This window comes from Schistocerca piceifrons, chromosome 2 (genome assembly GCF_021461385.2).
Source record: "Schistocerca piceifrons isolate TAMUIC-IGC-003096 chromosome 2, iqSchPice1.1, whole genome shotgun sequence".
Classification (NCBI taxonomy): domain Eukaryota; kingdom Metazoa; phylum Arthropoda; class Insecta; order Orthoptera; family Acrididae; genus Schistocerca; species Schistocerca piceifrons.
Window position 1 is genome coordinate 609,896,666 of NC_060139.1, and position 14,154 is coordinate 609,910,819.

Below are 14,154 nucleotides of genomic sequence, written 5' to 3' on the forward strand. Positions count from 1 at the left end.
GATTGTCAGCATGACAGTACATCCTGTCATTATGAAGCATTTGTGAGGCAATGCTTTGTGGACAGTAACAGTCCTGAAATGAACTGTCCTGTCAAGTTTCCCGATCTGAGCCCAATGACGCACCTCTGGGGTGAGTTGGAACGTCAGTTTCACTCCAGACCCCAACGTCCAACATCACTGCCTTGTCTGTTTTCAGCTCTTGAGGAAGAAAGGGCTGCCGTCGCTCCACAGACATTCAGAGACCTCACTGAAAGTCTCTCCAGAAGAGTGGAAGCCGTCGTAGAGGCGAAGGGTGGACACACTCCTTATTAATGTCCACTAATAGGTGTTCAAAAATGGTTCAAATGGCTGTGAGCACTATGGGACTTAACATCTTAGGTCATCAGTCCCCTAGAACTTAGAACTACTTAAACCTAACTAACCTAAGGACATCACACACATCCATGCCCGAGGCAGGATTCGAACCTGCGACCGCAGCAGTCTCGCGGTTCCGGTCTGCAGCGCCTAGAACCGCACGGCCACCGCGGCCGGCACTAATAGGTGTCCCAATACTTTTGATCAAATAGTGTACGTTGCCATTTAGATACTGTCTTATTCATTTAAGCTTACAGATTCATTTTGTGTACACCTTTCAGAGAAATTACCTGCATTTCTCCAACAAGAGGCGCACACTGTTACCTTACCTTCAAGGAAAAAGACATGTTTTAGTATCGGTAGTTTCCTGTGACTAATACCAGCGGTCAGGTAAATACTGTTCGCCCCGACAGCTGAGTGGTGCCGGCACGGTAGCTCGGCGTGTTCGGTCAGAGATGCGGTAGCCTTCTGTTATAAAAAAAAACTGAGTAAAAGAATCGATTAACTTGAACGGATGTCATGTGACATCCGCCCAGACCAAACGAAACGAACAACTCCGAACAAAATAAAGAAAAAAAAAAGTGGTCAGCGTGGCGGTCTGTCACGCCAAGAGGCCCGGGTTCGATTCCCGGCTGGGTCGGAGATTTTGTCCGCTCAGGGATTGGGTGTTGTGTTGTCCTCATTATCATTTCATCATCATCAGTGGAAGTCAGCGGGAAACCACCACTGGAATCACTTCCCTCGACGCTCATACGGTGGGCCTCTCTGACGAGGCTTCCCCCATGACAAGACCTGCCATAAGGCAGAACACAAAGTTTTTAAGGTAGATACTACATGCAAATGAATTCTCAGCGTCCGTTGTACTTTACACGGCACACGGGTAGGGAAATGGTGCCAGTAAGACAGCCTGTGAGAAACGTCGTGTTTCTCCGCTGCCCACATGGTGCAGACCCCTCTGTGCAGCTCGCGAGTGAAAGCGGCCGACACCAGTCCGACAGCGCACACACTTACTGCTCACTGCCTCGCTGCCTCATTAAGCGAGACATTTCCGCAATATCGGCGTGCTTTATCGCTGGTCACGCTGACTACAGTCATTGCTGCAATAGCAGCATATGGTTTTCGCGTCGTTGGTCATACGATTATTCAGAGGTTTTGTAACGAGAAAGCAAGCTACTAATGAATGTGCGATTAGACTCGGCTTCTCTGTTACACGGGAGCTAAAAGCATTGACCGCCTATGGACGGAGATGCAAAGTAAGTGTTGTTATGACGGGCACAGAAGCACAGGAAAAAGAAAACGTGGGCTAACAATTTGCGATGTGGGTTTCGTATATTACATCAACCTCCAAAAATATCTCTCTCTCGCTCTCTCTACTTCTTCTTCTTCTCTTTCTTCTCTCTCTCTCTCTCTCTCTCTCTCTCTCTCTCTCTCTCTCTCTCCCTTCTCACACACACACACACACACACACACACCAAATACGTGAATGTACACATTGCAAGAAAATAAGTTTTCCTGCGTTCAAAAATAGCTGGTTCTTTGCCTAACACCAATAGAAATGACAGTTTTTCTGAGGCTTGTAGTGAGAATTTCTTTAATGCAGTGCCAACGGTCGAAGCTGATAACTCTGGAAATTTGTTTTAACTCATCTGAAGAGGCCTTTGTTTCGTGTTACATATGACCGAATTCGAGAGAGGGAGGAAGTTGTGTGAATATCGTGCTCTCAAAGCAAGAGATACTAGAGTGCCAATTGCGGTACTAAGATTGAAGGTTGGTAGAAGGTCTTTGCTTAGCCGAACTGTGAACAGATGGAATGTTGCCTCTGTCGGACAGTGAGTGTATGTGTGGCGTGGCCGGTGAAGTGAAGATGTGAAAGGTCGCCCGTAAGTTGTCTGTTTACAGCTTGTGAAGGTTGCTGCATGTCGCATCGATGTCACCTTCGCTCTGTGTGGAATCCAGGGCGGTTATTACCACAGCGACCTTCCAAGAATCCTCCGAACAGTCCGCGGTCCTGTTTGAACGGGGGACCGAGGAGATGGAATTAGCGAAGGGACCTATATAACCTGAGTCGTGGGACGGCTGCCAGGTTACCAGACTTGGCGACAGAAAAGACTAAGTGGCCGAGTTGTTTAATAACAGTTCAGAGTTAATGTTCTCTTCAGTGTGTCAATCAAGAGGTCAATTTTCAAATAGGAATTGTATTGTGCGCTATCTTATTTTAACCGGCAGTGCTACTTGTTGGCTGAGAAAGAAGTAACTGTTAAAAATATAGGCTACAAAAAAATATGCTAAAAAATTGTTCTGGCTAAAGAAAGATTTTAAACTTGTCGGTTTTGCTGAGCCAGCTAGTGGCTGATGTTATTTAACAAAGTAATTGTCCAATTTACTGTTGCTTTTCTTATAAAAGCTATCAGAAAATTTTTGAGTATTCACTTTTACGAACTGAAAATATTGTTTTATTGCATGTGTTTGGTCTGTCTTTGATTGTAAAAGAAAAGGAGGAGGCATTTAAAGTTGGCGGTTGTGCAGAGTCAGTAAGAAGAAGTTAACTTACTGATATTTCGTGAAACTAAGTGAGTCAACTTTAACGGTTTTGAGGTTTAATGTAAGTTTACGTTTGTTAAATATTGATGCTCGAAACGAACTGATCAGACTTCAATTGTACGTTTTGGTTTGCTCCAGTCAAACCTCGTCATCAAGTTGAAACGCCATTTAGCATCACACTAGTAAGATCGGAAATCGTCTTCCAGCGATGTCCTCTCTTTGCGAGATTATTTCTCTGAGTATTGGCGGACCAGTTAAGAGGAAGGAGGTTTCATTATTAGCAGTATAACTGTTTTTTTTCCCTTCATTTCAATGTGCGAGTTATGCTTTTTCATATAATCTGTATGTGTCAAGTGATTATTAGGATTTAACGTCTCTTAAAATGCAGTTAAACTTAAATGAAATGAGTTATAAAATCTCTACCCATTACTGAGAGATGTTTTATGTCTTTTCGAAACAGCTCTGTTGGAACTGGAAATTTGTGGTAAGGACTATGGGACCAAACTGCTGAGGTCATTGGTCCATAGGCTTACGCACAACTTAATCTAACTTCAACTAACTTACGCTAAGGACAACACACACCCATGTCTGAGGGAGGACTCGAACCTCCGACGGGGGGAGCCACGCGAACCGTGACAAGACGCCTCGACCGCACGGCTACTCGGCGCGGCGAAATAGTTCTGTTGAAGAGCTCGCTATACATTGCCTTATTGCGTGGGTAAGAGTACAAAAGAAATATTTTGTTTTACACAATTTCACCTATAACAACAAAAATAGTCGATTTTTTTCTCTCTCTCATTTTATCGTAAGTTTCTCACTAGACTAGGGAATTTAAACTTCACGCTGCCTAACAAAAGAGTATTGTGGGAGCATCTTACAGTTTCACAGTACAAATTGTTTGTTGTCAGTGGAGCACATCCTGGCACCTGTTAACTGGGTCTCTCCTTAAAGCCAGATAGAACAAATTGAAGAGTTAGAGAAGATCCAACGACGAGCGGGCCTTTCGTCATGGGATCGTTTAGTCCTGCGAGAACGTTACAGGGATACTCAACAAACTCCACTGACAGACGGTACAAGAGAGGCATTGTGCATCACGGAAAAGTTTACTATTGAAATTTCGAAAGAGTGCTTTCCGGGAGGAGTCGGATAACATATTACCTCCTCCCACATAAACCTCGTGAAGTAACCATAGGGAGAAAATTCGAGAAGTTAGAGCTAATACAGAGGCTTACCGACAATCGGTTTTCACAAGCTGCATTCGCGAGTCAACACAGAAGTGAGGGACCGTTAGTGATACCAGAAGTACGATTCGTCATACACCGTTAGGTGGCTTGCGGAGTGTGATGTAGATGTACATGAAAGCCGCAACAGATATGCAGGGCACTCACTATGAATAAAACCTAAGGGTGATTTAAACAATGAGGAAGATTAGAGAGATTTAGATCTGTGGCTTCTCTCCATGTGTTGGAAGTCAGTCGTCAAAAGTAGTTCGGATGGCTACCAAGGAAGAGTATAAAGTGATCTTCCGAAGACAGCAGCACTATTTGGTCCCGTCATGGATGACCTGAGGGTTCGCAAAGCGGGTGTTTACGAGATCCCCCGCGAGTGTGGTCTTCATACATCGGATAATCATGCACAGAACACGGAAGGTACACCGGCTGCTACAGCTCAGCAAATCGTTTGCGACAGAATTCTGCATCGACACTGGCCACATTCTGCTGTACGACAATGTCGAAATTCTAGCGGCAACCTCGTAATTCTGAGACTCGCTGGTGAAGGAAGCTATAGGAACTCCTTTAGCGAAGTGTGTAATTAAGAGAGACAGACTTAAGAAAAATCACATTCACAGGATTTGACGACAATATCAAATAGTGCAAGATGTTTGAAATTTTAAGAAAAATGGGGATAAGCTGTAGAGTTCTTGCACAGGGATAAGCTGTAGAGTTCTTGCACAGGGATAAGCTGTAGAGTTCTTGCACAGTGTGTAAAAGAATCAAGAGGTAGCAATGAGAGTGGAGGTCCAAGAACGAAGTGCTCGGATTAAAAAGGGGGTGAGGCAGGGATGTAGCCTTTCACCACTACTGTTTAATCTATACATCGAAGAAGCGACTACGGAAATAAAAGAAAAGTTTAAGATATGAATTAAAATTCAAGGTGAAAGGATATCATTGATAAGATTCGCTGATGTCATTGCTATCCTCAGTGAAAGAGATGAAGAATTACAGGATGTGTTGAATGGAATGAACAGTATAGTGAGTACGGAATATGGACTGAAAGTAAATCGAAGAAACACGAAATTAATCAGGATTAACAGCGAGAAATTTAACATCAGGTTTGGTGATCACGAAGTAGATGAGGTTAAGGATTTCTGCTCCCTACGCTGCAAAATAATCTATGACGGACGGAGCAGGGAGGACATCAAACGCAGACTAGCATTGGCGAAAAGGTCCTTCCTGACCAAAAGAAGTCTACTAGTATCAAACGTAGGCCTTAATTTGAGGAAGAAATTTCTGAGAATGTGGAGCACAGCACTGTGTGGTAGTGAAACATGAACTGTAGGAAAACCGGAACAGAAGAGAATTGAAGCTTTTGAGATGTGGTGTTGTGGACGAATGTTGAAAATTAGATGGATTGATAAGATAAGGAATGAGTAAGGAGGTTTCCCAGAGTAATTGGCGAAGAAAGAAATATATGGAAAACACTGTCAAGAAGAAGTAACAGGATAATAGCGCATCTGTTAAGACATCAGGGAATAACTTCCATGTTATTAGAGGGAACTGTTGAGGGCAAAAACTGTAGAGGAAGACAGATATTGGAATAGTACTCTGAGATGAAGAGTCCGGCTTACTGAAGGAATTCGTGACGGGCCACATCACACTATCTAAGAGACTGATCTCTCTCTCTCTCTCTCTCTCTCTCTCTATATATATATATATATATATATATATATATATATATATATATATATATATATATATATAAAGAGCGGGGGGGGGGGGTGTTTTAACCGGAAGAAAGCAAACACTCTGGCGCCTTCGTTGATCAACCTCCAAAGAAGTCGCTGCAGCGCAGTTCCTATCATATCATAGGTCGAGCGTCTAACGACAGATTTAATTCATACAGAGGTCTTTGTACAGAACATCATCTCTGGGTCTTGTGTAATCTGCAGTCGGAAGCGCAGTGAGGTTTTCGTGTTTAAAATAACGGATGCGAGTGCTGTAGTTTTGGTCTGACAGCTCCAACGGTAAATGACCGAAAGGTATACGATCGAAGAACACGTAAGAGTATCTGGTTTGGTGGTTGTAAGAACTAAGCAATGGCTCATTTTTCGCAACGTATAGCACTTGATACATTGAGAGAAATGGAGTATTCTACGCACGCAGTAAAGTTACTATGCGAGACGGCCAAACTCGAAATTGTAATTTCGCATTCCGTATAGGTTTGACATCAGTAAAATAGTTTTGTACACTTACATATAGAATATGTGTTCAAAAGGGATTTATATGAACAATATTCATTTTAATTTTTTCAAAAGACTTGATTATTTTTCATATATTGGATATATTTTGAAATCTACTCATTCAATTTTATTTCCATTTGAAGGTATCGACATTAAGATTGTTAATTGTAAACTTTTAAAATAACTTCAACAAAAAGCTTATCGATAAGCAATTCATTTGTTGTGCAAAAGAATTTCTTTGATTGATGTATTATCTTTGTGCTTCTCGACGAGTTGTAGTGAGAGATTGTTGTCGTATGAAGCTGGCAGTAATTCAGTGCACTGTGTGTGTGAAGCCGTATTCTCAGTTGCACAAATATCTGAACGCTGAAACTGTGAGTTTGGTAACAAAGAGAATTGAATGCTCTGTGTGGAAGATAAAGTGCCCGCAGTAATTCATTTCAAAGTACACATCTTTTAAAAAAAACTTGAAGACCCTCTTGGCAAGCTGAATAATACGTCTAGTTATTGAGCCGACGAAGACGTCGTAATATATCGAATAAAGACAAAAATTAATTTAGCAGTTTTGATTACATAACTTGTCATCGCAGTCCTTATTTTATGAATGATTCAACCTCTGCTCGTATTTATTCTCAGTTGTAGAAAATATCACGCAAACAGACGCAAAGACATAACTTTCGACATTGGTTATAAAGTTAAGTACTATAGATAAGAGTATAGAGAGTTTTGATAGATTACTGGCAAAGCGAAACCCTGGAGACCGTAAGCTTGGGGGATCGCATTTACAGTGTGAATGTATGCCAAGAACGACACATGTTTCAGATTCCACATTAAACTAAGGGTCCCCTTTGTCCGGCAGGTCTACTGGGTGGTTAACCCCAGAACACTAAAGGAGGGAAAAGTTACATTGCTCCTAAACCATTGTAAATTGTACTAGTATACTTGAAATTTATTTAAAGGAGGTCATAATTTATACACTACTGGCCATTAAAATTGCTACACCACGAAGATGACGTGCTACAGACGCGAAATTTAACCGACAGAAAGAAGATGCTGTGATATGCAAATGATCAGCTTTTCAGAGCATTCACACAAGGTTGGGGCCGGTGGCGACACCTACAACGTGCCGACATGACGAAAGTTTCCAACCAATTTCTCATACACAAACAGCAGTTGACCGGCGTTGCCTGGTGGAACGTTGTTGTGATGCCTCGTGTACGGAGGAGAAATGCGTATCATCACGTTTCCGACTTTGATAAAGGTCAGATTGTAGCCTATCGCGATTGCGGTTTGTCGTATCGCGACATAGCTGCTCACGTTGGTCGAGATCCATTGACTGTTAGCAGAATATGGAACCTGTGGGTTCAGGAGGGTAATACGGAACGCCGTAATGGATCCCAACGGCCTCGTATCACTAGCAGTCGAGATGACAGGCATCTTATCCGCATGGCTGTAACGGATCGTGCAGCCACGTCTCGATCCCTGAGTCAACAGATGAGGACATTTGCAAAACAACAACCATCTGCACGAACAGTTCGACGACGTTTGCAGCAGCATGGACTATCAGCTCGGAGACCATAGCTGCGGTTACCCTTGACGCTGCATCACAGACAGGAGCGCCTGCGATGGTGTACTCAACGGCGAACCTGGGTGCACGAATGGCAAAACGTCATTTTTTCGGAAGAATCCAGTTTCTGTTTACACCACCATGATGGTCGCACCCGTGTTTGGCGACATCGCGGGGAACGCACGTTGGAAGCGTGTATTCGTCATCGCCATACTGGCGTATCACCCGACGTGATGGTACGGGGTGCCATTGGTTACACGTCTCGGTCACCTCTTGTTCGCATTGACGGCACTTTGAATAGTGGACGTTACATTTCAAATGTTTTACGACCCTTGGCTCTACCCTTCATTCGATCCCTGCAAAGCCCTACATTTTTAGCACGATAATGCACGACCGTATGTTGCAGGTCCTGCACGGGCCTTGCTGGATACAGAAAATGTTCGACTGCTGCCCTGGCCAGCACATTCTCCAGATCTCTCCCCAATTGAAAACGTCTGGTCAATGGTGGCCGAACAACTGGCTCGTCACAATGCGCAGTCACTACTCTTGATGAACTGTAGTATCGCGTTGAAGCTGCATGGGCAGCTGTACCTATACAAGCCATCCACGCTCTGTTTGTGTCAATGCCCAGGGGTATCAAGGCCGTTATTACGGCCAGAGGTGGTGGTTCTAGGTACTGATTTCTCAGGATCTATGCACCCAAATTGCGTGAAAATGTAATCACATGTCAGTTCTAGTATAATATATTTGTCCAATGAATACCCGTTTATCATCTGCATTTCTTCTTGGTGTAGCAATTTTAATGGCCGTTAGTGTAGATTACACACTGGTTAATGAGAGTTATTAGATCTCCAATGGTAAGTTACATACCGAATTAGGTACAACAGTTTGTTTTATATCCTCTGAAATTGTATATATTATAAGGGTTTAGTAATATAGCGATACGGGCACGCAAGAAGCCGAAGTGGCGTCCACTTGAAAGGACTTGCGAACGGGCGGATAAACATCCCTCTTCAGAAACTCTCAGCCAATCGTGCCGTACGAATTAAATTTTGTATCCGTAAAAATAATGGCGTTTCTGCGGCATCACGCCCGAAATATAATGGATGCCACGACGTCTCTATCGAGACTACCGCGATAGCTAGCGGCAGGGAGCTTTCGGAACGAGTGGTTTCGTCAGTCTGAAGCTAAACGGTAGTATCATTATACTAAAGGGGCAGCCTAATAGAGATCGATAACAGGTCGCGTCGCCTCGGACGCGTGTGCTTGGTTGTGCGTGTGGCCTCACAAATGACGCAACGGTAACTGCGGGATCCGCACACAACGCAGATGGTTTTTCACCTCGCTCTGCGTTACAAAAAGGCGAATGGCCAGGCCGACAGACAAGAAGTGGTTGGCTGTGTGGTTTAAGGCGGGCGCAGCATCCGAGGCGCGTGACGGCCAGAGCGCGGCAAGAAGCGCCCGGCGCTCAGTAGCGCAGCACAGCGCAGCCCGCCACGGCTGCAGCGCGGCCGCCGCTCGTCGGCTGCGCAACGCCGGCCGCCTGCCAGCAGCGGCAGCCGCTCTGCGGTTCACCGCACGCTCCGTGCCTGCCGCGCCCTAAACGGATACACCGCAGGCGCGCTCACTCCACGTACCTGGCAGTCGTCCAGCATGCGACTGACACTGTCTCGAAACTGACTTACGATCAAAATAACTGCACTGCTGGTGTGCTGTGCACAAACAACCAGGACGTAGGGAATGTAATTCCATCTATACCGATGCGGAAAAACATTATACACCCATAAGGCACCTAAGAAACTTTGGATCGATTTTTCCCGGGATTTTCCAGGTAGTGCGTCGTAATATTTTAACCACGTGAGGTTTTAGGGGTCCTCTTTCACCACACAAAATTTCGGACAAATCCCCGACCCCACGCTCGTGCCGTCTCCTTGTGAGTCACGCCTTCAGCGGCTCTGTACCGTGGGCGCCCTATCCCGCTGTGATACAGGACGGCCGGCAGCAGTCACTGGGCGCACTTGCACTGGGAGCCTCTTCGCTACGTGACACTACGCAGACGCCACATAGTCGCGGCTCCGAAACCATCATTCACGCTTAGTTCAGAGCGCCTCATCCCTGTTGCTACTGCATTAGGTGCATTATTTCTAATGAGTCTTTGTACGCTTGAAGAAAGCTACCACCTAAGTGAAGCTGTTGCTCGTCATTTCCGCTCCTGTCCAGCTTTCCTACAAAGACAGCTGCTACACCACGCCTCCTTACTATAGTGTACGAAGTCGAACACAGCAGGGATTAACGCCTGTGATGACGACGTGATTAGGGGTGAATGAATTGAGCACTTGTCCGCTTAGGGAACGACATTGACTGTCGGCGTTTTTCAAACGAGCCATCTCGAAACTCGCCTAAAGCGATGTAGGGCAACTATTTGGCTGGTTGGAGGGGTATTTGAACCGCCATCCTCTCGAGTACCAATCCAGTACCATAAGACGCATATCACAGGTACCCCAACAACAATTGCTTGCTCCGCAAAAATTGGGAGCGCGAAACACTGTCCTTCATTTGACACGCAGCTAGGCCTGTATTTCATAGCGACAGAGTTGAACTTTCTGTTGACTAACAGGAATTTTGAATCTGAATTTCCTGTTGCTGTACAATTTCTTCCGTGGCGTGGCTGTGGACTAAGAAGATCTCGATGAGAGAAGCATTGGTTGACGTCACTGAGATAAAAATGTTGAATAGTTGAATAGTTTAATCAGATTATTCGAAAGATGGCGGTACTTTATAGCTCACAATTAGGTAAGTTCGCCCGTGATATGACTGCCTTATTGAAGCAAATTCTTAATGTAGTCCGTGTTGGAGTCTCAAAAATCTCCTTTATTTTGCTTTTCTTTCAACACAGTTTTTTTGGTGTGGCAATGGTACAAGACAATAACAAACTTTGTGTGGGTACTTCTTAATAAGATAGGATTTTTATTTTTTTTCCCAGTCCTTATGTTTTACAGTGAGTTGCTACTGGAACACAATCTCACAAGAACTTCAGAAGGTTTTGAAATTATCATCTTGCGATTATGCGCCAAATGATATGAGTACACTGCCCACGTGAGGCGAGCTTTTCCGCAGTTGAATGGTATGGTACGCTAACAAGCTACCACTGTATAACTATACACTTGCAATACATTTTCAATTCTCTTAGACTTTAGTATCATTCCGTTTTCAGATCACGTTTCTGGTCTCTCTCTCTCTCGCTCTCCTTCTGTGTGTGTGTGTGTGTGTGTGTGTGTGTGTGTGTGTGCGTGCGTGCGTATGCGTCTGTGTTTGTACGTGTGCTATACATGCTTTACAAAAGTAATAAAAAAATAATGCTTTACCTAAAACTCTTGAGTTCTATGAGTTTTGACATTTAGCAGATTGTATAACATACCCATTGATTCCAAAATACTTACCAGTCAAAACACAACTTTGTTTAAGAATTTTTCTAGTGCTTCAAAATCTTTGTTGCAAAGGGAATTATGTGATTATTTTCGCTTAAAACATGTGTGTTTATTAGCGGCTTCAGTTAACTCTCAAACTTTTGCAGTATTGCATTTTAAGGGAACACGTATTCAGTAAACAAATCAGCGCATACGTTCGTACCATCTGACAAGAATCAACGCCTATGATGCATGACGGATGTAGACTGTGTTGTTACGACAAACAGTGAACACATTTCTGTTTAGGTTAACGGTAGCGGATGCTGACGCGGCACTTGTACCTTTGGGGTTTCCCAGCCTCCCCGCTGGGCGAGGGCTGCTTTTTCTTGACACCAAAGACATGAGGCATTCGTGAACGGTGGCAGCGATTCCTTCTGTCGTTCGAATGTCGCCACTATGCTGTCCATATCACACCCCGCTGCAACAAAATAAAACAAAAAATTTTAGCATACTATAACAACCACGTGAGTTGTTTGCGCATGTTTATGGCAGGAAGACTCAAAGTGACATTGTAAATCATAAATTTTGTGGCTGCTTTTATTGCCATTGGTTTCGTCATTCAAATCGTGTGATACTACAACTGTCATTTCGTGGTGTTGAAATAATAGTAAAAAAGATTGTAATCGCTACAGCCGGGTCGTCTCGTCGGCTTGTATCCTACAACAATATATTATGTATTGCATCCCGCGGAATTTTTTCGAAAGTTTCAAATGATTTCAAAAATGGTTCAAATGGCTCTGAGCACTATGCGGCTTAACTTCTGAGGTCATCAGTCGCCTAGAACTTAGAACTAATTAAACCTAACTAACCTAAGGACATCACACACATCCATGCCCGAGGCAGGATTCGAACCTGTGACCGTAGCGGTCGCGCGGTTCCAGACTGTAGCGCCTAGAACGGCACGGCCACTTCGGACGGCAAGTCACTTCAACTATCGTTCACGCCATCATACCTTTCGGATGAACATGTTTTTGTTCATATCTATTGCACTGCTGGTGGACTACATCTGCCGTATTACTTTTAAAACTATTTTTACCCTCTCGTAAATTTCCGTCCTTTAAGTACTGCAATTTCACTTTAATTTTTCTGTCAATATAGCTTTCAAGACTTCTCCCTTTCCAAATGTAGTAAAAATCATGTTGTCCAATCTCAACGTTTCCACTGCAGAGAAGTCGAGTATAGTGATTAATGTATATGTCTTAATTTGGAGTTCCTTGATAAGTTCTACCTTTCGTTATTTGGCCACAGATCGCTTTTGAGAAAGGATGATTAGAGATTGACATAGATAGCGTTATAAAGAAGGAAGAAAGATTAGGGTTTAACATCCCGTCGTCAACGAGAGGCAGGGCACAAGCTATGGTTAGAGATGGATGGGGGTGGAAAACGACGTAGCTCTTCTCAAAGGAACCATCATACCATTTTCCTTGAGTGAGTTAGGAAAATCACGTAAAACCGGATGGGGGTTTGAGCACTCTTCCTTCCAAATGTGGTTCTCCTCAGTTTACCACTGGGTCACATTGCTAAGTCAATGCACACCGCTACACAGCTGGACACGAATGGGGAGGGAAATGAGCTGTGACCAGTTCGTGCTATTTTCCTAACAGGAGCTTAGGAAACCTGGAAAAATCTTGTATCTGAATAGCTGGAAGTGAAACAGAACACCAGAATAGTGGTTATGTTTGTTCTGTATTCTGTTTAAGCTGTAGTTTCTACGTCTACATACGTACTCCACAAGCCCGCATAAGGCGCTTGGCGTATGGTATCTCGTATCATTGCTAGTCATTCTTTTTCCTCTCACAAATTGAGCGAGTGAAGACAACTCTTTATACTCCTGCGGATGAGTCTTCATTTCTCTTAATTTGTCTGTGCAGTACTTTCATCATCCCAATTCAAGACAAAAATCTATCTAGCGAAACCTACGCCTGCCAGTAGGTTTAATAGAAATACGATTTAAAGAACGAGTCGTTGGTAAGTAATCCTGCAACTGCGTACAGCGTGCCCAAGAAAAGGTAGGATGAACACTGCGCTGCGGCAGACCTGTCCCAGTGAGACGAAGCAATGCCGTGGGGAATAGATACACAGACTCGCCGACGTTACAGTCGCGTTCACACCATTTTTTTTCAGTTAAAGCATCAAACTGTAATCAGTTCACACCTCTATAATGCGGTACCTTGAGCAGTTCTTTCTGTTGCTATTACCCTTGTTTAAACCGAGCGAGGTGGCGCAGTGGTTAGCACACTGGACTCGCATTCGGGAGGACGTCGGTTCAATCCCGTCTCCAGCCATCCTGATTTAGGTTTTCCGTGATTTCCCTAAATCGTTTCAGGCAAATGCTGGGATGGTTCCTTTGAAAGGGCACGGCCGATTTCCTTCCCAATCCTTCCCTAAATCGAGCTTGCGCTCCGTCTCTAATGACCTCGTTATCGACGGGACGTTAAACACTAACCACCACCACCCTTGTTTAAACATAAAAACATAACATGAACTTCTTACAGACATAAACAACCACTTCGTTTCGTCCATAACACAAATAAAGCCAATAGAAAATAATAGTGGATACAGCAACGTCGTCTGTATCCAGTGACGTACAAAAAGCACAGTAGGTAGACTACACTAGATTGCACATTATGCTAAACACAATTATTCCATTTTGTACGTCTGACGTCCAGGCTTACCTTCACAGAGTCGGTACGTACAGGTACGAGCAATGTTCACTTTAGAGAAGACGTGCAAAGCGACCACCTTGCATTTGCATACACATCGCC

At 44.0% G+C, this 14,154-nt stretch overlaps 1 protein-coding gene across 1 annotated transcript in view; it reads right to left on the reverse strand.

The window, feature by feature from the left end:
• The window catches only part of LOC124777426 (ankyrin repeat domain-containing protein 6), a 709,541-nt gene that overhangs the window by 362,645 nt on the left and 332,742 nt on the right, over window positions 1-14,154 (reverse strand). Inside the window, exon 2 of the mRNA XM_047252825.1 lies at window positions 11,671-11,807. Coding sequence (XP_047108781.1) covers window positions 11,671-11,738 — 68 coding nt within the window. The 5' untranslated portion in view covers window positions 11,739-11,807. The remainder of the gene's footprint in view (window positions 1-11,670; window positions 11,808-14,154) is intronic.